We start from the raw sequence: 27,072 nt of genomic DNA on the forward strand, positions 1-27,072 counted from the left end.
GGAGAGCTGGGGTCGTGGATAAGTTGAAATAAATGGGTCGGATTGGGGCAGCTACAAAAAAAATGAAAGGGTACTTACATAAATCTCCTGGACAAAATGAAATAAGATATGGCAGACAAGGTTACCTCTAGCTATTTAAATTTGGACGCCGCTTCGAAGAAAACTTCCTGCTGGAAAAAGAAAGAAAATTTCTTCTTCCCTAAAATCAAAAATACATACAAGGGTTAGGAGATTTTCTAAACTAAAATAAACAAAGGATCAGAGAAACAAATCAAACGTTTATTTTTGTCTCATACAAACAGTTATCAAACATAAAAATGGCAACAAAAATATACTATATAAATAGTTGCCAAATACAGAATAAAAAAAAACTTACATGTGTCCGTTTACAAACTCCGTTTACAAAGGGGTTGGAGATACTACAAAACTTACAAATGTTATCGCACAGAGATTAACCTTTTTTTTAAACAAACAAAATAAATGAATATCGAAAAGAACAAAGCTAGCTGTCATATGTTAACATTATATTAAAAAAACAATTAAAATGACAGCTGTTAAACCATAAAATTTACAATTTATTATTTATTACAAATCCTTTAAATTTTAATGAAAGCAATTATTGTTTTAGCAAAAAAATGTCTGTCTTTACTTTAAAATTAAAATGTTAATTGTTACCTTGATTCACTGTTTCGCACTTAATTTTCAAAAAAAACTTGTTAACATCTATGGGACTGGAGCTGCAAAGGACATAACTCTCAACTTGAATAAAAATAAACCATTTCCATACGAGGCAGGAACGATTGGAACAGAAACTTGATGGAGGAAATCAAGCTGTCGACGGGGACATTCTATATAAACATTTTCCAAATTTCATCAGTGCCGGTGTACTGCACAAATCTTATGGGTGATACTCTGATCTAAACTGCCACATTGCATAGAGTATCATCACCTTAACCGGTCTTAAGATATTACACAAAAAAATTGAATCGACTCGCGATTCAAAATCTCTTCTATCTGCTCTGCTTGGGGCTTAAATGTCGACTCCTCAATGCCTTACATTTTACAAATATCAACGCAAAATAAATTTCCCTTTACGTCTCACAACTAGTTTTTGCCTACAAACTTAAAACAAACAATCTACCCTTTTTTGACCTCGTTCTTAGCAACGAACCGACAAAAAACTTCTTGAGTATTTACTTTTAAATTGGTTAACTGGAAATTTTTTACCTTACAATACATACAGAGAATAGGGGAATATTAATGTAAACAAAGACAAAAAAATATTCTCAGGTAATACATCTTAGAAAAAACCGTATACCTGACTTGCAATATTATATTAGGGGACTCGAAACAACTTTTAAATATTCCAGTTTATTGCGTTTTAACGACAAAAGATAAAAACAGCTGAATACCAAAACTTGATATTTAGAATCTCAACTTAAAATGCCATAATATATTGATCGTTTTAAAATTCATTTGCAAACAGAAAAACGAAAATATTCCACCAAATTTAAAACGCTACAATGCCCCTCCTTAAAAGAAAAAACTCGGATAATTCTTATCCAGTTTTTGATAAAGGCAAAACAACAAAAACCAAATCAGAAGATGACCTCTTAACTGAGTCGAAACTTCTTAATAATATCTTTTAGATGATGGCTAGCATAGGATTAAACAACAAAAACAAAGTTAGTTACAAAGAATGGGCTAGCGTGCCATCGATCGCCAAACTCTTTAAAGTCGAGTAGACTGAAATTTAGACTCTACTTGAACTGTAGGTGACATGAGTTTCTATGCCTTGGGGGAAGCTAACCTTATGCCCCGAAGTGAACCTCGCTGACATTCACAGCAGTAACACAAGTGATTTGTCGGGCAGGCATAGCCATGACACCTCGTTGCCTAAATCAAGTGCTATGCACAAATCCAAAAAAAAATTGCTCTACACTTAACAGGTAGGCGTCTACTATCTCCACTATACGCCTAGCGAGACAAGGAATTCGGCAACGGTTCCACAAAAAAAATTAGGATGTAGACCCTAAATCTATATACCTACATATGACAAAATGTGATTCTCACATGTGTCTCCCAATCAAAATAGGTTACCTGTACGGAAATTATCAAAAGTGAAGTAATATTCCACAGGGATGAAATCAAATCAACATACAAACTCGAAAACAAAGACAGGGGAAAGGATGAACTAATTACTTAAGGATGACATATTATCCTCATCTGACACAAAAGGCTTTAAATCTTTAACATGCCACTTACCAAGATCAGAACCATTTAAATCTGACAAACGATAAACCACTGGTGACAATTTTTCCTTGATAGTTGCTTCGATATACTTCGGTGCTAGTTTGGACATAAACTTGTTGACAGCACAAGACAAAACCTTATTTCTTTTCCAAACATCACCCACTTGAAATTGGACTTCTCTTCTACGTAAGTTGTAACTTCTAGCGTTACGTTCATATCCTTTTCGAAGATTAGCCTTAACCTTTTCAAAAACTTTATCTAGACCTTTGACTTCTGAAGCATACATGTTACGGTCACCTGGAATTATCTCTATATCTTGATTCTGTTGATCCTTATGATCAATACCATAATAGTTTTCACTTAAAGGAACATGACGGCCATAATTCAAGAAAGCTGGAGTATATCCAGTCACTTCATGCTTTGCGGTGTTAATAGCTTGTCTGATCTTTGCTAAATTCTTGTCCCAATCTACGTGGTTTTTCACATATGTACGTATTGCTGTACCGATGGTTCTATTGTTCCTCTCCACAAAATTACACTGAGGTGCATACACTGGGCTAAACCATACTTTCTGAACGTTATACCTATTACAGAGCTCAATTAAGAGAGGATTGTTCAGATTTGAGGCATTATCACAAATCACATATTGAGGAACACCAAACATTAGGAAAACATCATTTTCCAAAAACTCAACAATATTCTTAGCCGTGGCCTTTCTTAAAGGTTGGACTAACGTATATTTACTAAACCAATCAGCAACTACTAATAACCACGTATAAACCTTTCTTTGAACGAACAAAGGGACCTATCAGATCTATAGCAACTATTTGCCAAGGAAACTTGGCCTCTCTCTGCTTACCCATTTTACCTAATGGAGCATAATTTGGTGTCTTCTGAGCACCACAAACTTTACATGACCTGACAAACTTAAGCACATCAACACGCAACTGGGGCCAATAATATCTTTCTTGAATACGGGACAAAGTTTTGGAAAATCCAAAGTGAGCACACGTAGGTGGCTCATGACAAGACTGCATAACTTCAAACCTTTGTGGTTTGGGCACAAGATTTTTCCACTCTACAGCATTAGTCTTAAAAGAATTGTTGGTAGGGGCAAACTTATAAACAAAATCATTTTCCACCTTCCTCTGTGGAAAATCAAGTGGGGATCGGAGTATCTTTGATCTCAAATTATCAAACCAAGGGTCTATTCTATCTACATCAACCTCTAAATAATTAATCTCTTGGGTAGTTTCTATTTTATTTTTTCTTCGGGAAGAATGCCATGTCCTATTTAACAGTGAGAATTAACGCATAAAATCATTTCCCAAAATGAAACTGTAAGGGACAGAAGGTACAACAAAAAATTTCACCATATGACAAACACCATCAGCCTCTACTGGAAGATCAATGGTACCAACAACTGATTTATTGGAACCATCTGCTAAGCGGACATGCTTAGTAGATGTGGGATTATATTTAATTTCTTGGGAATTTAAAAATTCAACTCCAGCGGCACCTACAACGGATGTAGAGCAACCAATGTCTAAAAGAACTACAAAGTTTCTAGAGAAAATGGAAATACTAACATGAGGACGACTATCAAAATCTTTCTTTTCAAAAATTGGGTTTAATGATGGCCTGTAAGGTCTATTGGTCTTAGACCTATTCGAAATACAACACTTAGGACAAGAAGATATGGTCACACCTTTATAACCACAACGAGAACAAGATACTGGCTTGCTTCTACAGTCACGGAAAATATGACCTGGCCTATTACAATTAAAACAAATAATCTTTTTCGGATATACCGACTTGCTTCTACAGTCACGGGAAATATGACCTGCTCTATTACAACTAAAACAAATAATCTTTTTCGGAATTCTGGGAGCTTGATAAAGGGGACACTGCATTAATGGAGGTGGGGATGAAAAAGATTGCATCATTGGAGGTGGGGATGAAAAAGACTGATTTCTTATTTCAGTATTTTCTGGTGGACTGGGTCTATCATCTTCATACATATATTTGGGATTGGGTCTTCTTGAAGAATTATTTTCTCTGTCCTGTCTGTTAACTACTCCACTTTTATCTTGCTTGTTTTGATTATTCACCACATGAACTTGTTCTTTGGGATTTTCTGAATCATCAATTGAAATACCTGCAAGACCTTTAGTAGTCTGCAACAAGGGCAGGACATTCTGCTCTAAACGTTTTATAGTCGCTACTAACATTTCTACTGAAGCAAAATCTTGTAGGGCTATCAGTGGAATGTAGTCCACTAAAATATTTTTCCTCATTTTTACCTTTTGGGCTTCACTAGGGTATGTTTCCAAACGTTTAAAAAGGTTTTCCATCACTGCTGAATAAATGGTTATGGATTCATTTCTTTTTTGCTTTCCATTTTTAATTTCATCTAAGAGATTATCATTATAATCTGGGTGCAAAAAAGCAGATTTGAGTAGGGCTACTAACTCATCCCAACTACTAATTTTATCTCTAACACTCCTATACCAAATAGCAGCATTACCTTCAAATAGTTCAATAGCTGAACGAAACAGGATGTCTTCGGAAATATTCCTAGACCTAGCAGAATCTCTAACTTTCTCTAAAAATGTGGGGAGAGCTTTACTTTCACCATTAAACTTAATATGTAAATCAGAAATAATGACAGGAGTTGAAACCTGTATTATTGGGGCTGGGACTGTACAACTGGGAACTACAGGGACTGAAACTGGGCTACTAGTGGATGGTTTTACTAATTCAGCAGATATTTCCTCCTTTTCCAAAACATCCCTTTCCAAACAAAACTTTCCCTTTAACATCAACAAATCATCTTTACACTCATTAACAAACTTTTTTACATCTTCCTCAACATCATTCATAGGAAAATTCTCTAATCTGGTATCTAAATGGGTAGACTTTGTCTCAAATCTAGCAAAATCAGCTTTATTTGATTCTACATTTATTGATTGAGCACTAATACATAAATCTTCCATAATCAACTTAATCTCACACAATTCTTTCTCAGGATCTACTACATTACTAACCAAATCGACTAAACTTGAAGACGAAGTGGCCTCCATGGCCAACAAAGCTCTCAACATCTTTCTCTTATCATCCACTGTCTTATTTGGGACATTTTTACCTCTTATGAAAAGCTCATAAGATTTTTTTTTTTTTTTTTTTTTTTTTTTTTTTTTTTTTTTTTTGGCTTAGACTTATCGTCATACAGCCAGACACAAAAGGACTAAGACAGTCATCATTATAATTATTTACCTAAATGCCCTATCAAAATAAAAGATTATTACATCGATATTAGGAGAACAGGGACACACTCTTCTCGCCTAGGGACCTATCAAGGCATTATTTATATAAGACACAACAACACTAGGTCACGGAGAGGAGGAAGTTATACAAATGGTTTAAAACAAAGGTAACAAGATTAACTAAATAATTTTTAGAGAATTATAATGATAATTTGCTGTCTTTTAAAAATTGAATTAAGGAGTTGTAAATATCTACAGAGCCAAGTGATAATAAATATAGTATATTCCAAGGAGCTGCTATTTTATATTTTAATAAATCATTTATAAGTTTGGATGAGTACACTCTGTTTTTAGAACAACCAAAAAATATATGATCTAAATCACTTTCCTCTCCACAATGCTCACATTTGTCATCATCCAAAACCTTTATTTTAAATAAGTGCTTTGGATAACATGCGTGTCCGAAACGTATTCTAATAATGGAGGTTATGTGCCTCCTGGAAGCTCTAAAAGACTTGTACCAAGGAAATTTGGGAATATCTGGCTGAATTATCGAGTATCTATTTTGGTTCACAAAAGAGTATTCCTTCCACTGGTAGCTCCACTCTCGAAGCAATGTTAACTTGCAAGAAACAATACTGTCAGAAAGCGTTACTTTATGTAGAATACCAGTATCGGATAAAATGCTTTCTTTGGCTAATAGGTCGACATATTCATTATGTTCAAATCCTGCATGTGCTTTAATCCAGAGAAAATGTACATTGATTCCTTTAGTTAAAAGAGTTTGAATAATATGTTTAATTCTATAAATGTATGGGCAGTCTTGTAAGTTAGGTGGTCCACATTTACCAATGGATTTTAACACTGCTAAGGAGTCCGACAGAATTAGAATATGGGCAAACTCAACTTCAGCTACATATAATAAAGCTTCATATATTGCAATAGCCTCTGCTGTATAAATCGAAGTTTCCGGGTTCAGTTTGAATTTCTTTTCTATATGTTCCGATGGTATAAAAAAAGCGCATCCGGTTCCATCTGGAGATTTAGACGCATCTGTATATAGAGTTAGTGCCTCTTTGTATTTGCTTGTTAAAGATAGAACAATATTTTTATTTAAATATATATTTTCACTATAATTTGGTACAATAATATCTGTATGTAAAAAGAAAGAAGAGTAATTTTTGAATATATAGTTCGTTCTATCTATATTTTTTAAAAGTGCTATATTTTGATTATACGCTTCGCAAAGTAAGGGAGATTTCTTTTTTTGCCAATATTTATTTGTCAGGTCATGGCAATTCAAAGTGACTATCTTTTCGTATAGAGATGAGTTCAGTAAGTATACTTTCATTAAATATTTTTTGGACAAAAACCTTCGTCTTATATTTAAAGGAGGTTCTAAGGCTTCCAAATATAAAGCTTGTACTGGAGTGGATCTCATGGCTCCTAAACATATTCGTAGGGCTGAGTTCTGTAAAACGTTGATTTTGTTTAGTAGTACATTACTTGCTGATCCATACAAAACACTTCCGTAATCCAAAATAGATCGTATGTAAGCTTTGTAAAATAATAAACTTACTTCAACATCCGATCCCCACCAAGTTTTATTAATTGATTTAAGAAAGTTTAATCCCTTATTGCATCTGTTCAACATGTCATCAATATGTAACTTCCAGGTCAATTTCTGGTCGAGTATCATTCCCAGATATTTAATTGTGTTTTTAAGGGAAAATTGGTGCCCACCTAAATTTATTGTACTAGCATTAGGAAAGTTATGTCTGGTAAATAAACAAACTTGTGATTTATTGCAGGATAATTCGAAACCATTTTCTATAAACCATTTTTTATGGAATCCGTACACTTCATTCAGGTTTTCAATGGATTGCTGATATTTTTTGTGTTGTGTATACAAACAGAAATCGTCAGCATATTGTACAATATTAAATGCAATATTAGTAATAGTGATGTTGTGTAGATCTGCTGTGTAAATGTTAAACAAAATAGGACTCAAAACGGAGCCCTGAGGTAATCCTTTGTTATTAAGTCTAGGTCCTATAAGAGTATGATTGTCTTTTAAATAAATTATCCTATTTGTGTACAAGTTCACGACGTTAGAAGCAAACTGCGCTGGAATATGAAAAAATTTAATCATTTTTTCTTGGAGAATTGTAAGAGATACCGAGTCGTAAGCACCTTCGATGTCTAAAAATAAAGCAGGTACATAACTGTTCCTGGAAAAACTATTCTGAATGTCTACAACAAGTGTTGTTAAGGAATCTAAGGTTCCATAACCTTTCTTAAAGCCATGTTGGTTAGCGGGTAAGGGACTTTGATCCCTTAGCCACCAATCTAACCTAATTTTAATCATCCGTTCAAGAGTCTTCAATATACATGATAATAGTGATAGTAAGCTTCAGCTAATTTAGGGTTTTTTCCCGGTTTGGGAATAGGGGCAACTATAATACGCTTAAAATCGATTATGCCTTTACCCTCAATAATTATCTGGTTAAATATATTCAAAAGTAATTCTTTTGCGTTATCTGGCAAATTTTGTATCATAGGATATTTGACTGCATCATATCCTGGTGAGGTACTGACGCGATTATCAAGGGCAAACTCTAATTCAGCTCTTGAAAAAGGTGTTAAGAGAAAATGATTCTGATCAGATGAGAGAGTTTCAGATGGTATTACATCTATCTGGTTATTTACGTAAGGTAGAGCTATTTTATCAAAAAAGTCGTCTACCCATGTGTTATTTAGAGGCAGTGAAAAGTTAACTTTTTTCCTGTTCATTTTCCTTGCTTGGTTCCAAATAAGACTAGATGAAGTTTGTTTATTTAATTTTGAACACCATTCAACCCAACTTTGTTTGGCCTTCAATTTCAGGAATTTTTTGACACGAGCATTCACTTCTTTGCATTTACAAAAATTTTCAAGAGAAGGATTTTTTTGTAGTTTACTAATGCTTTCTTTCTTTCCGAAACGGATTCATCACATTCCGAATCCCACCACGGAGCGGGAGTACGTATACATTTAAATGATTTATATTGACAAATTGATTGTTTAGAAGCTTCATTAATACAGTCAATAAGGAAATTATATTTTTCTTGCGTGTCTGAGTAGGCGTGAGGGTTGTTAGTTAATAAGGTTTCAATAAACTGAGAGTATAATGACCAATTGGCTTTTTTAATGTTCCACTTACTGCTGGGATAAATGATATTCGCATCAGTTCCCAAGATATCGATTACAACCCTTATAACGAAGTGATTTGATCCCAAAGTATTAGTATCTACAGACCACGAAATTTTATCAAAGAGAGAAGGTGAGCAAAATGTGACATCAATCATGGAATCTGTGTTTCCTGGTCTCGTTTGGCAAGTTGGTTGTCCATTATTCATTACCACATAATCTAGATTCTGAATTGTCTCCACAATTTGATGGCCTGTTTTATCATTTTTAGATGAGCCCCACAGAGAATTATGTGCGTTCATATCTCCTCCAATGATACAAGGGTGTTTTAATTGAGAAAATAACTTATCCCAATCTTCAGTGTTAGTTTTAGCTTTCGGACACCTATATACAGAGAGTAAAGTTAAATGACTTTTGTTATAGTTGATTTTAATACCACAAGCAAGCAATTCTTTATTATAATTTTTTTTAATTTTTATGTTTTCAAAGGGAATACCAGTTTTAATTAAAATAGCAACTCCGGAATAGCCGTCATCCCGATCTTCGCGAATTACATTATAACCTCAACATCCCGTTTAAACCAGGTTTCACTTATTAAAGCTATATCAATATCTTCGGTTATTAAAAAGTTGAGAAGGCTGTTTTTGTTAGCAACAGCTGATCGAGCATTCCATTGTATTATTTTGAGTTTAGCTTTGAAAGTAATTAGATTAGTTATTTTTTAAAAATATTATCTAGAACATTATTAATACCTTTGGCTAACATATTAATATCAAGTGATTTTGCCTGTTCTAAACAATTAATATTTTGAATAAAATCTGAGAAAAGAATTACTAAAGAATCTACTAATTTATTTTTTTCATTGTCTACAGTTGAAAAACTTTCCTTGTTTAAGGGTGGTAAAGGTTGAGATGGTCCAAATCTGAAAGGGATGTGAGGAGATGTAGGATATTCGGAAGTTGGAGATGATACTTTTCTTTTTTTATTTTCTCTATAATCAGTGCTTGATTTACTACAACTTGGTTGACTAATATTTTTGGTTTTCTGTAAATGAGGCCTCAATAGGTTGGAATAAGCAGGTTTATTAACTTCAGATGTGTTAGTTAATTTTGGAAATTCTCTATCTGAATTTGACAATATTTCAAATCTGTTATTACAAATAAGACCAGAAAAAGAAGAATCGTTTAAATTTTTGGCCTCCAAATATGAAATTTTATGTTCAATCACGATATTTTTTATTTTTTTTTGATGTTCGAAAAAAGGACAGTTTTTAGAGATTGATATATGCTTATCACTTTTACAGTGTATGCAATACATTTTTTTTTATCACATGTATGTGTATCAGTTTTAGTTTCTCCACATCGTATGCAGTATTCCTGTGTACCTTTACATTGTCTAGAAATGTGTCCAAATTTGAGGCATTTATAACATTGTGTAACTTTACCTAACAATTTTTTAACTTGAAAATATACATAATTAATTACAACATAGTTTGGTAAACAATTGCCTTCAAATGTAATTATAACATTACGTCTAGGTACATATTCTGTATTTCCATCCTTTTCTATTTTCCTGTGCATTCTTTTAATATCAATAATTTGTGAACTAGAGGTCATATATTTTTTCAAATATTCAATGTTATATTTGGTATCGACATCACCTATCAGCCCTTTGATTTCTAAGAGGTGATTGGGAATATACGCCTTTAAATTATCGTCTTTTAAATGAATATTAGTGACTAATTTATTTGCATCCAAAATAGATTTGAGGATTACTTTAACACGGTTTCTTCCTATACTTTTAATTTCCTTAATATTGTTGATCTTTAATTTTTGATGTAAAATATCACCCACAACCATAGGGTGCAATCGGCCTATATTCTGATCATTGGTCTTTTCAACATATACACAACAATTTTGAAAATCGTAATTACTAGAATTAATATTAAAAAGTTTTACTTCCCTTGTAGCAGGAGAAACGGTGGTATTAATTCCTGTATCCATATCTTGTTCACTAACACTAACAACTTCAGAAGTATTTAGTTCGCGCATTGGCGTCTTATTAGTATTCTCCCCCATCAGGGGAGAATATTTTCACTTTTTTATCACTATTTTACTATAATATGTAAATATTTTTAAACACGACGAAATTAAAATATTCTAATTGTCACAAAAACTGGGAGCTTAATGACTTTATCAATAAACACGTCTACCCGATATCAATGTATCGCTTCGACTGAAAGCTCATAAGATAACTCTCCTGATTTCAAATGATTAACCTGAGTAGACTTCATTTTTCACAAATTGAATGAAAGCAAACAAACAAAATAACTAAAATCAACCTCAACAACTAGTAGAAAATATGATAATTTTAAGAAACAACCTTTTCCATTTATCACCTAGTAAGTCTCACTTGCACTCCCGCGTACTGAAATCCAAAACTCAATCAGTTTGCTGCAACTTCTGCTCTTGACTTAGTAATCAGTTGGTAAACAAAAATGAGGTCCTAACCTGTCTCCTAAAAGTTCACACTTCCACTAACAAGGACTAAAAAAAAAAATGGTTTCAAACAACATGGGACAACATGGACACTAACAAACAACATAAACCGTACATCCAGGGAAAGACAAAATACTAAGAATATTGAAAACTTGACCTTTGAGTGAGCTACATTAAATAACACCAAAATAAACCAACTCTTGTTCTGAAAACTAAATGAGACTGCTTCTAGTCAAAACTAAACAGCATCTCTTGATCACAAATATTACAAGCCTGTGGTCACTCAGATACAAGAAAGGATACACAACAAATAAACAGTCTACTATTGAGACTAAACTTGGTCGAATCTTCTCTACGACTCACAATGACTACTCCTCGTACACAAACTTTAACTAACCTGTGGCATTTAATACACCGTCAAAGATGGTTAATTAGAAGACAAATTGCATAACATTACTACACAACTACACAGCTCAAACAAAAAAAGGTCACTTACAACAATACAGACATTTACTCAAAATGACAACAAACAAAATTACAAAAACCGATTTTTCTGTAAAATCTGTTTAATCAATTAAGAATAAATGCAACCAATAACTGATATTTGTTACTGTTATTAACTTTTAAAAATTCTTTTCAATATTAAAACATCATCCAAAATAATATTTAAATAGTCAACTCAAATATTTGCTTTCATTTACCAAATACACAAAATACATATATAGATATACAGTACATTACATAAAAAGCAATAATACATATGTTATACAACAAATACATATGTATAATACAAATACTCTACTGTTTGTGAGACACTTTGGGGCACTATTCAAAAGGAGGGGGTTTCATATAAATGGCAGAAAACTAGGGCAAAACTGAAAAACAGGGTTCGGGAACAGGGAATCAAATCTAAAAAATTGAGGAATATTTAAAGGCCCCACAGATTGGGCGACAATTTTGTAACGAAGATACAAATGGAGCAAATCTAATACATGCCCCACGTTGGGCGCCATTTTTGTAACGAAAATATTTTGCCTACCTCAGGGTACGAACATAGGGGTAGAAATAGGGGACAAAAACGATGGGGGGAAGATAGGACAAGCAAAATAAACGCTACTAGTGCGTACGACACTCAGTTGGTTGTTGGAGAGCTGGGGTCGTGGATAAGTGAAATAACAAAGGGTTGAGATTGGGGTAGCTACACAAAAATGAAATAAAGGGGTCCTTACACAAATCTCCTGGACACTTGGCAAATAGGGACAACAAGAAAAAGAACTTCTAGCTATTTGAAAGGAAAGGACGCCGCTTCGAAGAATCCTAAACTTGCCGGATTTAGGAAAAATATCCCTAAAATAAAAACACATAAAAGGGTTAGGAGATTATTCTAAAATAAAGCAAACAAAATAGTTCAGAGAAATGGAATAAACATTTATTTCTGTTTCAAACAAACAGTTATCAAACATATAAGTGGCATAAAAAATATAGTATATAAATAGTTGCCATATCAGAATAAAAAAAAACTTACATGTGTCCGTTTACAAACTTCGTTTACAAAGGGGTTGGAGATACTACAAAACTTACAAATGTTATCGCACAGAGATTAACCTTTTTTTAAACAAACAAAACAAATGAATATCGAAAAGAACAAAGCTAGCTGTCATATGTTAACATTACATAAAAAAAACAATTAAAATGACAGCTGTTAAACCATAAAATTTACAATTTATTATTTATTACAAATCCTTTAAATTTTAATGAAAGCAATTATTGTTTTAGCAAAAAAATGTCTGTCTTTCCTTTAAAATTAAAATGTTAATTGTTACCTGATTTCACTGTTTAGCACTTAACTTTCAAAAAAAACTTGTTAACATCTATGGGACTGGAGCTGCAAAGGACATAACTCTCAACTTGAATAAAAATAAACCATTTCCATACGTAGGCAGGAACGATTGGAACAGAAACTTGATGGAGGAAATCAAGCTGTCGACGGGGACATTCTATATAAACATTTTCCAAATTTCATCAGTGCCGGTGTAATGCACAAATCTTATGGGTGATTGCTCTGATCTAAACTGCCACATTGCATAGAGTATCATCACCTTAACCGGTCTTAAGATATTACACAAAAAAAATTGAATCGACTCGCGATTCAAAATCTCTTCTGTCTGCTCTGCTTGGGGCTTAAATGTCGACTCCTCGATGCCTTACATTTTACAAATTTCAACGCAAAATAAATTTCCCTTTACGTCTCACAGCTAGTTTTTGCCTACAAACTTAAAACAAACAATCTACCCTTTTTTGACCTCGTTCTTAGCAACGAACCGACAAAAAACTTCTCGAGTATTTACTTTTAAATTGGTTAACTGGAAATTTTTTACCTCACAATACATACAGAGAATAGGGGAATATTAATGTAAACAAAGACAAAAAAATATTCTCAGTTAATACGTCTTAGAAAAACCGTATACCTGACTTGCAATATTATATTAGGGGACTCGAAACAACTTTTAAATATTCCAGTTTATTGCGTTTTAACGACAAAAGACAAAAACAGCTGAATACCAAAACTTGATATTTAGAATCTCAACTTAAAATGCCATAATATATTGATCGTTTTAAAATTCATTTGCAAACAGAAAAACGAAAATATTCCACCAAATTTAAAACGCTACAAATTCACACTGGTCGACAACGCCGTTTATTACAACGCTGGACCAGACCACAGGACGCTGGTAGTACCTCCATCCCTCCGGACCGACGTGATGAAGGTCTATCACGACTCAGAACCACCAGCCAGAGGAACACGCAACCGCTACATCCTCTTGGCGACAGACTGCTTGAGCAACTGGGTGGAATATCGATGCGTCCAAACTACAAAAAGTCGGGACATCATCCAGTTCCTCCAGTAGGAAATCTGCGGCCGCTGGGGGAAACCTATCACGGACAACGCAGCCCAATTCCGGACGGATGCATGGGAGAGATTCCTGAGACGGCATAACATCAAAGCCGAATTTAGCCCTATCTTCCACCAGAGGGCCAACCCGGTTGAACGCCGAGCTCGGGAGCTCAAAAAGGGACTCCGCGCCCGATGCAAAACTGCAAATGACCCGAGATGGGAATCCTACCTGGCTGACATCATGTTCAGCCTAAGGACCCGGAGGAACGAGGCCACCCAGGAAACACCCGCTGAACTTCTGCTAGGCTATCTTCCACGGCGCGCAGAAGAAACACAGCGGGTGGCAAACACCGCAGCCAGACGAGACGAAAGGGTTGCCAGAGCTGTTCAAAAGGCCAGATCAAGCCAGTTCAAGAGCAGGTCATGGTGAGGAACCACGTCCGAGGGAACTTCGAACCGACATGGACGGGACCACACACGATCCTGAAGGTGCTAGGCGATCATACCTATGAGGTGCACCGCGACCGGGACGTGAATAGGACCATTCATGTGGATGACATCCGCGCTGCTCCTCCACCTAGGGACGAACCTCCAGAGCAGGATTAAGGTTTATGACGACACGTGTAGATATCAAGGTGAACTGAGCAACCTTATATCTTCACGACGTCGTAAGATCTTCCTCAGGGTAAATTAAGTAGCCCTGACAGAACAGCTGAGGATAACGGGGCCCTGTTACGATACGTTCAGGCACCAGAGCGAATCGAGTAACTCTACGTGTTCTGAAACGTCGTATGGCCCTAGCCGGGTGAATTAGGTAGCCTGGTCGAAAAAATACCCGAACCAACTGGACCACCTGGACCACCTAGGCCACCTGGACCACTATAATTTTAAGTATGATATATCTTAAGTTTGAATTGTAGTTGTATTGTATCTTTTGTATTGTATTTGTATTTATATTGTATTTTTTTACGTTAAGGACTTCTTACTGTATGTATTTTCGATTTTTTTATCAATAAATTTTCTTTTAGCACCGTTAGGTCTTTTAGAGGGGGGGGATGTCCTCCGGAGGCGTGTCAATCGGGAGCTGACAGCCGTGCCGGACGCATCAAGGAATTTGGATATTGGTCAAAATACTTGGGAATTCCAAGTTTGGCCAAATCCAAATTTCTAATTGACTCGATGCAGGGAAATTCTACTTTTGCTACGTAAAACAAAGGATTTGTTTTACATAAAAGCAGGTAGATTTTCTCTCATCGGTCAGTCGAGCTTGCCTCTTCTACTGTAGACCTAGTCGGTGCTATTATTGTTTCTACTAAGTTATTGTTTTATTTCTGATTTCCTATATACCATTTTATTTTAGCATTATTGTATATTCAGACCTTTTCAGGTTAGAATATTACATTGATCTATATTTGTTCACGTACTGATTGTTTGATATTTTATTTGATTATTTTGATTGTTTATTTTTCTTGTATTTTGTGTCTAAGTTGTTCTTCCGTAAGTTAAGAACACTTAGAAATATTTATCTTGCTTTTTCTATTTTATATTTTGATTTGTACTTTGTCTAAGTAGTTCTTTCCGGTAAGTCAAAGAACTCTTAGAAATATTTCTCTGAATATTTGACTTGTTATTTTAATTGTGCGTCTAAGCCGTTCTTTTCCGGTAAGTCAAAAGAACACTTAGAAATATTTTCATAATCATTGTTGCATTATTATTTCCGATATTTTATCTAAGATATTTTCTTCCTTAAGTTAAGAAAATACTTAATACATTTGTCTCTTTTATTTTCTATTTTATGCTAAGTTGTTTCTTCCGTAAGTCAAGAAACACTTAGCAATATTTCCACATCTTTTCTGTATTTGATTTTTCGTATTTGTAAGTCGTTTCTTCCGTAAGTCAAGAAACACGTATAAATCTTTGTATTCTTATTTTTCCATATTTTATTCTCTTGTTTGTTTTCACTCTAAGTTGTTTCTTCCGTAAGTCAAGAAACACTAGACTAGACGTGACTAGAGGAGTAAACCTCAATAAAAGATCCCCATTACCACGGTGGAAGGCATCGTGCTAAAGATATGAGAGATGTGAGGGTTAGAGCATCATAAACGATCGCTTCGGGATACCTGGCGACCTCCCGAAGTAATCCAGCCTTAACGCGGTAAGGGCGCACTGCCGCGTTGGACGAATAGCACGTCCCGACTCGTGGGAATTCATATGGGAAATGGGAATGGGAAAGAACAGACGCAAGACAGCAAAGTAGACGAAGAAGAGCAGAGAAAATTTGAATTGGAACTATTGAATTGGCATAGAAAGCAGCCAAAAATGAACAGGTCGGTTGCCCAAAAACACTCGACACTAGTAGAGGAAGAGATTCTAGGAGAAACAAATAGGGAAGAAGAAGAAAAAGAGGAGGAAGACAAAGGAGATGAAGGTTCCTCCGCAGAAATAGTAGAGAATGCGAATGCAGAATCCGAAAGAAAAAAAGAAAGGCAAGGGGAAGCAGGATGGCAGGACATAGAAGAGAGCATCCTGGCAACTTTCTTGTTCGATGAGGAAGAAAGAATTGAAATGCAACAAGTAAAGAAAAGGAAGGGGGATAGTTTGGAGATTAACGAGAAATTTAAGAAGGAGAAATTAGAGGAGAGTAAGAAATACTCCGAAGAAACGGACAAAGAGAGGGTCCAGAGGAAGATAAGGGAGATGCTCGATATCCTGAACATGGATGGATCCATAGAAGAAGAAAGGATTAGAATGAAGAAGCTATTGGGGGAAATAAACACGATCCAAAATAAAACCAGCCAAATCCAAGTGTCACAAGAGGAGGAAGAAGAGGAAAAATGCGAGCAATGTCAATTAAAGATAGAACAGGAAAGGCAGAGGAAGGAGACAGAAAAAATAATTGGAGTCCTAAACAAAGGAGGAGACTCAAACGCCTTTAGCCAAATCTATAAAAAGAAATAAGGTCTTTGAAAAAACGAAGTGGGAACAGGGGGGCCTACAAGAAACCGTAGAAAAAAAGGAATGTCTAATAATAACGAAAAAAGAAGTAAAAGAGGGGGGGATAGAAAGTGTAATAAGAACTTATAGGGAAGAAGTCTTTGAACTCATAGAGGGATGCAAAGAGGGGAGCATAGAGTACATCGAGAATGCTAAGAGAAGCTCTATGGCTAGGCAAAAAAACCAGTGGTACACATACGTTACAAAAATAAAAAGACACGGGATGTATGAAATGGCTGAGAAGGCCATAAAGCAGATAAAAGAAAGGGAGAAGCAACCGGAAACGGTCAAAGTAATCGTCAACAACGAGATTAACAAAGACGACGTGCGGAAGTCACTCGAATTCGTGGGTCGGGGGGAGAATATTACTTGGGAAATTATAGTAAGAGGAAAGGAAATGGATAAAGGGGTGAGAAATGAACAAGAAGAAGCACTTTTAATTAAAACGGGGGGAAAAAAGTATACGGAAGTGTTAAAAGAAATGAATCAAAAGATAGATATCGGAAAGATAGGAATAAAAGTGGACAGACTAAAAAAAACCGAAGGTGGAGACATCCTCGTATAATTAAAAGAGAAGGGAGCCGCGGAAAAATTGAAAAAAGAAATGGATACGAGGATGTCTGGTATGAACATGGCCATACGTAAAAAGGAAATCCATTTTACAATAACGGGGTTGGACCCTGGTGTAACAGAGGAGAGGTTACATAGCGCCTTAAAGGCATACACAGGTATCCCCAAAGACGAAGTGGACATAAAACGCTAAGGACCAGTAGGTACGGGGAAGAACCGCAGAATTGAGGAAATATAGCTCAATCATTATAGGCTGGGTGTCATGCCCGATCATGGAAAAATACACGCCCGTAAGATGTTACAAATGCCTCTTATACGGGCACAATACTTATGAGTGCAAGGGTGAAAGCAGGGTAGCATGCTGCTACAACTGCTTTAACAGCGGTCACACGGCGGTGCAGTGTAGCGGCACTGCTTACTGCCTTACATGTAAAGAGGAAGGGCATCGCATGGATCGCATGGCATGTCCAGCCTATAGGGCGTGGGTATACGGCAGGGGAGGGGAAAGGGAGCCCCTCTAAACATTCGTAAAAAAAAGAAAAAAGAAAACGAAGAGGCGAGAGGTGGTCTCCTGGAGAACCAGGGGGGGGTCCATATACAGTCCACCAGTGAAACAGGAGACCATCTCTGACAGAATTTCGTTTAAAACAGCTAAGAGCAAGAATAGATTTTATCCATTTTTGTTTATTTGTATTTATAATAATCTATTTTTACCCATTTATTTTTATTTAACGAAATATTTTATTTATACAAACGCTATTTATTTGATTTATTTTATTTACATTTTTTATTTAATGAACTATTTTATTTATACTTATATAAATTGTATTTATTTATTTTATTTATCTATTTTATCTATATTTATTTATTTATTTATTATAGTTCGTAGGTATTTTAATTTATTGACGAGACGTGAATCCGACGCAGTAACGATCTCAGGGAACTGAACCAAAACGGACCTCAAGGATCAACCTGGTATACGGATATTGCAGGTGAACGTGGGCAGAGCGCGCCGAGCGCACGACCTTGTGCACGCAAAAGCCTGCGAGCTAGAAGCAAACCTGCTCATCGTCCCAGAACCAAACAAGAAGATTACTTCAGGCGGTGGTTGGGTCCAGGATGATGGAAAAAACGTGGCGGTGCTCATTAGAAACAGGGATGTGGGAGTGCGGAGCATCGTCCTCCCCAGGGGGGGAACTATATCCTCATTAGGTTAAGGGATTTCTGCCTCCTGGCATGTTACATATCCCCCAACATCCCTATGTTGAGGTACAAAGCCATCGTAGACGAAATAATGAGCGCCGCCACAAATGAAAATGAAATTTTGATCGCCGGGGACATAAACGCGAAATCCATGTTATGGGGTTCCCCCATAAACGACAAAAAGGGGGAACTCTGGAACGAATGGATAGCCCAGGCTGGCCTCCAAGTATTAAACAACGATAAACCAACCTTCGTGAGAGGGGCCAGCCAAACACACATTGATGTCACGATCGCGAGTGAAGGGCTATCCAGAAGAGTACACGGGTGGGATGTCCTCGACGATCAATTATTCACCTACCACCGTTATATAAAATACAACATAAAGGTAAAAGGGGGAGTAAGGCGGCCGATAGGTCACACGGAAATCTATTTTAATAAAACCACGTACCTATCGGAGGTCAGAAATATCAATGAGGACGAGATTTCTGACCTTGGTCAACTGAGAAGAGCACTAGAAAATGCTGCAAAGTTGGCCTAAGTGAAGAGAAAGGAAAATAAAAAATCCCCCTACTGGTGGACGGATGAGATAGAAGGTCTACGGGAGAGATGCCTCAGAGCTCGAAGAAATTACACGAGAAGCCAGGGCAACCTCGAGCTTAAAGAAATATACAAAGATCTAAAGAGAACCCTAAATAAAAAAATAAGAGAGGAAAAAAAGAAAAGTGGCAGACCCTGATAAAAGCATTGGAAGAGGATATATGGGGCGACGCATATAAAATTACCATGAAGACGTTGAAGGTCATGGCCCCATATAAACTCGACGAGGACCAGCGGATGGAATCAGCTGAACTCCTCTTCCCCACCAAAGAAATCCAAAATTTTATAAAAATCTTTCCAACAATGGTAGAGGAGTTCACAGAAGAGGAAATACGAACCGCTGGCCAGGAAATGAAGACAGGGAAAGCTCCCGGCCCCGACGGGCTGCCACCAGAGGCAATTAAAATTGTAGCAACTGAGAAACCAGGTTTGATCAGAAGAATATGTAACGACCTACTGCAGAAACAAGAGTTTCCCAGGGACTTAAAGGAAGCGAACCTAGTTCTACTCCTAAAGCCTGGGAAACCCCCCGATTCAGCATCCTCTTATCGGCCAATATGCCTCCTGGACTGCATAGACCTCACCAGGAGGTGCATCCACGTAGGGACCAACAGCCGCCACATCTTGTTCTGGGAGTCGTCTACAAAGCCAACATCCACCAACAACGTCCACCTCCTACGAGAAGACCAGGCCCCAAGTTTTGCAGTGACTGAAATAAAACAGCTTCTCGAAACGTACCAAGACGTTTTCGATGACAAAGTCCGTCAACCAACCACCAAGGCCACGCAGATGACCATCAAACTGACTGACTCCACACCTATCATAACCAGGCCGTATAAATACTCCACGGCAAAGAAAAAGATAATGTATTCCGAGGTCCAGGACATGCTCTCGGCGGGCGTGATACGTCCAAGCAGAAGTCCGTACAACAGCCCAGTTGTAATCGTCTCAAAGAAGGATGGAACTCCTAGATTTTGCGTAGACTATCGCAAAATCAACGCCATCACCGTGGACGAAGTTTCAAACCTACCACCCATACACGATAGTATCAAGGAACTTGGCTCAGCTTACATCTTCACCACCCTCGACCTGAAGAGCGGATTTTGGCAAATTCCGCTGGCCGAGGACTCCAAACAGATAACAGCTTGTAGCCTTCCTGATGGGTCCCAGTTTGAATTCACGGTGATGCCATTTGGGTTGAAAAACGGACCTGCAGCATTCCAAAAGCTGGTGACCACCGTCTTCGCCGGCTTTGTGGACGAATTCGTCAAGGTGTACATGGACGACATAATCATCTACTCGTCCACCTGGGAGGAACACCAAAAGCACCTCCACCTGGTCCTGGAGCGCCTACGCACTCACGGCCTGTGGGTGTCATTGAAGAAATGCCAGTTCGCCGCCAAAGAACTGGACTACCTGGGCCATACCATTACTTCCACCAACACACAACCGATGGAAAGACACAGAGACAAGATCCAAGGGTTCACGACTCCAAAGACTCTCCGCCAACTGAGGTCTTTTATTGGCACTGCCAGCTGGCTACGAGACTTCGTTCCAAACTTTGCGGAGATGGTGACCTCGCTGACTGACCTAACAGCGGGAAAACACCGTTTCCAATGGAATGAAGTAGCTGACAGGGCATTTAATAACATCAAAAATGCCATTGCCAATAAATTGGAATTACTGCGACTTGGAGTGCAGCGACTTAAGGGTTGTCACTCCCGAAGGTACTTTTTAAAAAGGCCCTTTTAAAGGTACAACTGACAGAGTAACAGCACTTTATTTAATATAATTACAACTGACTTTAAAATGAAAATTTACAGTATTTATATGAAATTAATTGATGACAACTTGTCTGCAATATGTGTAGAAACTGCTGATCGGCTGGACTATTGAACTGCAATACTGCTGACAATCGGGGCTAATGTATCGTAATTTCTCCATCCCCTGGGGAAGTTTTGTGAGGGATGAACAAAACTCTGTGAACTGTTTCTGAGGACTCTGGGCTTTGGTCAGGGATGTCTTCTGCTGTGGTTGGATTCTGCTCATCTTTTTCTTTTTTCAGTTTGCGTAGCTTGAGAAAACCAAAAATTAAAAGGATTGCTACCAGTATATATATCGGTGGTGTCCATATGTAGCTGTGGTCCATTTGTGTTGGAAGGATGGATTGGAACCTTTCTTCTTCCTGTGATAACTTGTGTAGTTCGTCTAAAGGAATTCTGTCCAATTTTAGGGGTTTGACTATTGGGTGGTTCTTCAGAATACTGGTGGTCTTGACTTTTGGTAATGTTAGTGGTTCTTCTTTAATTGTTGTTTTGGAATTTATGTAAACTTCATTATTGGTTCGTAGTTCACATCCTGGCGGTAACTCAATTAGATAGGTCCCTTCGAGTACTTCTATTTCAGTGGTGGTGCAATGGGTAGATACTTTCGTAGCCTTTGGAAAAACGGCAATGTAGTGTGCATCGGATACTTTTTGAATGATCGTTGTAGTGACAGTGACGGGAACACTTTGGCATTGGGCAGCATCATTGATTAACTGGAGAATTTGGATGATGCAGTCATTAGTCTGGTCATTCTCTTGTGGAAATTTCTCAGGACAGATGAATGATTTGGATTCGCTTCTTTTGCATGGTACATCCATATATTGAAAAAGGTCTGAGTTGTGGACTAGGTATGGACCAGGTGGAATGATTATTGTGTGATTATTAGTTGGAAGGGAGTATAAATGGAAGTATGTGAACGACTTGGAATGAAGAATAGGAAAATGTAAAATAAAAACAAGGGTGTGATTCGTGTAGTAACCATCAATGTCTATGATTTCATAGTATTTGGTTAAGTCTTCTTCCTGAATATAGGGAATCTGTGATGCAGGGTGGTGTTCAAGCATCTTTTGCACGGTCCATTTTATTTCTTCAGGTTTAATGAGACCGTTGTGTAAAGTTTTGATTCTTGCAAATGTAATTGCTGTTTGTAGATCATCCAGTATTTGTATAATTGTTTGTAAATTTAGATTTATCTGGTCAAGGATATTTCGAACTTGCATATAATCATTAAAATCGAAAACGAATTGGTTCATCTCTAAGCTAATTTTGCTTGTCTCTTCAGCTATGATTTCTTGGTTGTGTGTAAGTAATGAAATTGTTTGGTTAAAATTTGTCATTATTCTTTTATTGAGACTGAGTTGGCTATTGATGTTAGTAATAATGTTCTGTTGGTTATTTTCAAGTGATTTAATGGCAGCGTTGTATCTTTCAGCATCTTCTTGATCTAGATTACCAGAAATAGATTTTATTACACTTCCCAATCCGTTTATAAGTCCTCTTTTGCTTCTGGATTTTGGATATATTGTGTCTAGTTTCTCTTTTGCTGTTTGGAGGAGGTACTGTACAGTTTTATCAAAGTTTTGTAGGCTGTCAAAATATGGTTGACTAAGTCCATTTTCTATTGCTCTGTTGGTGGTGATATACTGAGATTCTATGGATTCAATCTCTTCTGCGATGGGTTCTAGATGGAAATAGTGGATGAAGTCATGAGTGCTGGTCTGTATCCTCGCTTGTCCAAGTTTAACTGGGAGGATTCCTGGATTGTCCTTCAGGTTTTGAATTTGAACTTGTTGGGCTGCTACTAAGGTACATCTGTAAAGCAGTTTTAGCATTAGTCTTTGGCTGGTGTTTGATGTTCTTTTTGTGTATTGACGTATCTTGAGTGTCTATTGTTACGGGATTATTATTTTTCACAATGCGGGAAGAAAATCTCGGAAGAAGTTTATTTCTTTTTACTGTTTTTCTAGTGTAAACTTTTGTGCTGGGTTTATAAGTTATTGGTGTTTGTCTTTTTTGATTTATTTTTTCAATATTTTTCTGTTTGGTTTCTTGTAGCTTTTTGTTTATTTCACTGTAGATTTCTTTTGTCTTTAATCTGTGGCTCTGTGTATAGTTATTTATTAGAGTTCTGTTAATATCGATGTCAAATGGATCCTGGGGATCGATATGGCCATTTAGAATTTCGATTGGCTTTTGTTTAGTTGATGAATGAATGGAATTGTTGTATCCTAAAATAGCATACAACATATGTTCTTTAATACCCAGAGTCTTCCTTTTTTCTCTAAGTATTCTTAGGTGTTCCAAAATTGTAGAGTGAAAACGTTCTATCATTCCGTTCGATTGTGGATTATCTGGTGTTGTGTAGTGAATCGAAATTTTGTGTGTATCGACAAATTCCTGAACAAGGCCGTTTTTGAATTCGGTTCCACTATCTGCGATTATCATGTGTGGGAGTCCATGGTGGGTTATAAATAGCATGAAGGCATTAAGGACATTTATTGCGTTGGATCCTTCTATGGGATATGCTTGGCCATATTTCGAGAATGCATCAATTATTGTAAGGAATTTTTGTCCGTTAGCTTGGAATGTGTCCATATGAATGATTTCTAACGGTTTTGTTGGAGTTGGTGTTACCATAAATTTCGGCTTAATTGGATTTCTGTCATACTTGTTAGCTTGGCACGTATCACAAAGGTTGATAACTTCTTCGATGTCTTTCTTTAGCGTAGGCCAGTAGTAGCGTTTTCTTATTTGAGCTTCGGTTTCGTTAATTCCTCTGTGGTTAGTCTTCCCTTGATGGTAGTTCTCTATAATTTCTTTCTGTCTCTCTGTGCTGTTTATATCTTCTAGGAGGCTGTTGCATTTGACAAGATCGAATGCGGAATTTTTAAAAGTTCCTCGTAGAATATTGCATAGGGATTTGTAGAGTTCATCATTTTCGAACAGAATGGCGTACTTCTTTTTCGGATCTATATAGTTCTTGAAAAACTGGAAAATGTCGTTGTGAAGATCATTTTTTCCCAATTGGACATACATTCTCTTCTTTGTTACAAAACACTGCTCTATGATTGGTTTCGCCGGGCTATAGTTTACTATCTTGAGAATTATTTGATTATTGTAACAATTTAGTGGTTTCTCGCTAATTGGAATTCCCATTATTGGATTTTCTGCCGTGGAATGTTTGGTTACATCTGTATCGTTATCTTCTTGTAAGTATTGGGAGTTTGATGGCTGAGCTTTAGATTTTTGCTGTTTGCTGTCTTCATGTAGGATTTCGTCTATTATCTTTATTTCTTCGGGAGTTAACGTTGCAGTTTGATTTTTTTGGATGATTTTATCTAAGTCACCTAAAGGGGTTGACGGATTTAAAGTTTTTTGAGACTCTTCGGCTGGGTCGGTTAGAAATTCTTCCAGATCGGATAAGGAACTGGGGTGATTAATCATGGAGATATCATCGTCATCTTTTGAGAGGAGTTTCATTATTTCTTCCATATTCTCGTCTACACTGTTTAATTCTTTCGTGTGAATTTCGACACGGGATAAAGCATCTGCATTGGTGTTGGATTTGCCTTTTTTATATATTACTTCGTAATCAAATTCCTCCAGCTTTAATCTCCATCTGACAAGCTTTGAGTTTGGATCTTTAAGTGAAAATAGCCATTGTAGAGGTCGATGGTCAGATAAAATTTTGAACTTTCGTCCGAAAAGGTATGGGCGGAAGTATTTAGTAGCCCACACAATTGCTAACATCTCCTTTTCGATAGTCGAATATTTCAGTTCTGTTTCATTTAAAGTTCTGGATGCATAGGCGATAGGTTTATCATTTCCTATTGGACCTTGTGATAGTATGGCTCCTATAGCGAAGTTGCTTGCATCAGTCGTGAGGTTAAAGGGTTTAGTGAAGTCTGGATATTGCAGAAGTGGTTCATTAATCAATAAGCTTTTACAGGTTTTGATACAGTTTAAGAATTCTTCGGTGTGTTCAATTTTTGCATCCTTTTTAAGACATATGGTAAGTGGTTTTGTAATTTTGGCAAAGCCCTTTATGAATTTTCTATAGTAACCAAGTAATCCTAAAAATCCTCGAATTTCTTTTGTTGTTTTTGGTACAGGATAGTCTATGATGGCTTTAATCTTAGTCGGGTTTGGTTTAATTCCCTCGCAGGTTACGACGTGACCTAGAAAATCGACTTCTTTCTTAAGGAATTCACATTTGTCAACTTGTATCTTAAATCTTGTTTCTCTTAATCTTTCAAAAATTTTCTTAAGATTTACCATATGTTCTTGAAGAGAGGTTGAAAATACAATAATGTCGTCCATGTAGACCAGACATATTTCTCCTATTAGTCCTTTTAGTACGTTCTCCATTACTCTCTGGAATGTTGAGGGTGCATTTTTGAGTCCGAACGGCATTCTCATGTATTCATAGTGGCCATTTTCAACGTTAAATGCAGTCTTCTGGATATCTTCTTCGGCCATTTCAATTTGATGGAATCCGCTGGCTAGATCTAGGGTTGAGAAGTATTGGCAGCGTCCTAGTTTGTCCAGAATGTCTGTTATATTTGGAATTGGATATCGGTCATCGATGGTTTTCTCGTTCACCTTCCGGTAGTCGACAACTATTCTCCATTTAATTTTTCCTGAGGCATCTGGTTTCTTTGGAATGACCCAGATTGGAGATGACCAGGGTGATTAACTCGGTCTGATAATTCCTTGATCAAGCATCGAAGTGATCTGCTTACGTACTTCTTCTTTATGGATGTGTGGATACCGATATGACTTGGTATAAACTGGAACTTCGTCTTTGGTTCGTATATGGTGCTTTATTTGGTTAGTAAATGTTAAAGGATCGTCTGGATGATGAAATATCTCTGCAAACTTCCTGCACAGTCGTCTTAGGTGAGATTCTTCTTCGGTATTAAGATGATCGGTTCTAAGGAGAGGATCGACATCTTTTAGATTACTGTCTTCGGTAGGTATGATATCTGACGTATATATATGATATTCCTCGAGATTTATGGGTTGACTTTTGATGGGATCAGTTAATGCTACTTGGATGTATTCATCGGTGTTATTGACTAGCTCGGTCCAGGCGAGTTGATTACAGGCAATGGTGAGAGTTTCTCTTAGGATGGCACCTTCGACTTTTTGTCTTGGGATGACGATTGTACCTGATGTTTCCTTTACTGGTAAGCGGACTTGGGTAATTGATTGGGGCTCTAGCTGGACTGTATAGAATTGGGCTTTGTTTGTGACGTAGTAATTAATAGGAAGAATAGAATGCTCTGTAGTAAGAGTAGCTTGGGTAAAATCGAGATTTGCTTTTAGAAGTTTAAGATTATCGAGGCCGATAAGACCGTCAAATGTCTTGTGAAATTTGAAAAGATAATTTTAGGTTAATATCGGAGTTAAATTCGGGAAAAATTGGGATTTCTACACAATAATCCTGTGAATGATTTTGAAAAATTGATGTAACGATAAATGGTTCATATTTAATATTATTCTTGTAGAATTTATTGGCTATATCAGGATTAAGGAAAGATTTAGTGGCTCCTGTATCAATAAGAAGTTTAAGAGGGGGATTTTGAATTTTAATGTAAGGAAGCTCTCTTTTGTCGGCATAGGAATGCAATTCTACTACGTTTCTTCTTTTTCGTCTTGAAACGTTTGAAAATTTACATCTTCCTCATATTCTTGGCTTTCTTGCTCATAATAAGTGTAATCTGGGTATGTGTCATTGTCTATACCTTCATCGTAATTATTTTCCTCTTGTTCGATAT

The 27,072-nt window shown here is 36.7% G+C and overlaps 1 protein-coding gene across 1 annotated transcript; it reads right to left on the reverse strand.

The window, feature by feature from the left end:
• Window positions 1-2,194: 2,194 nt before the first annotated feature.
• LOC140433784 (uncharacterized) lies at window positions 2,195-2,917 on the reverse strand. Its single transcript, XM_072521760.1, has one exon. The coding sequence runs from the start codon at window positions 2,915-2,917 to the stop codon at window positions 2,195-2,197; it is 723 nt and encodes a 240-aa protein (XP_072377861.1).
• Window positions 2,918-27,072: the final 24,155 nt, after the last annotated feature.

The sequence above is a fragment of the Diabrotica undecimpunctata genome, chromosome 2 (assembly GCF_040954645.1).
Source record: "Diabrotica undecimpunctata isolate CICGRU chromosome 2, icDiaUnde3, whole genome shotgun sequence".
In the NCBI taxonomy this organism is placed as follows: domain Eukaryota; kingdom Metazoa; phylum Arthropoda; class Insecta; order Coleoptera; family Chrysomelidae; genus Diabrotica; species Diabrotica undecimpunctata.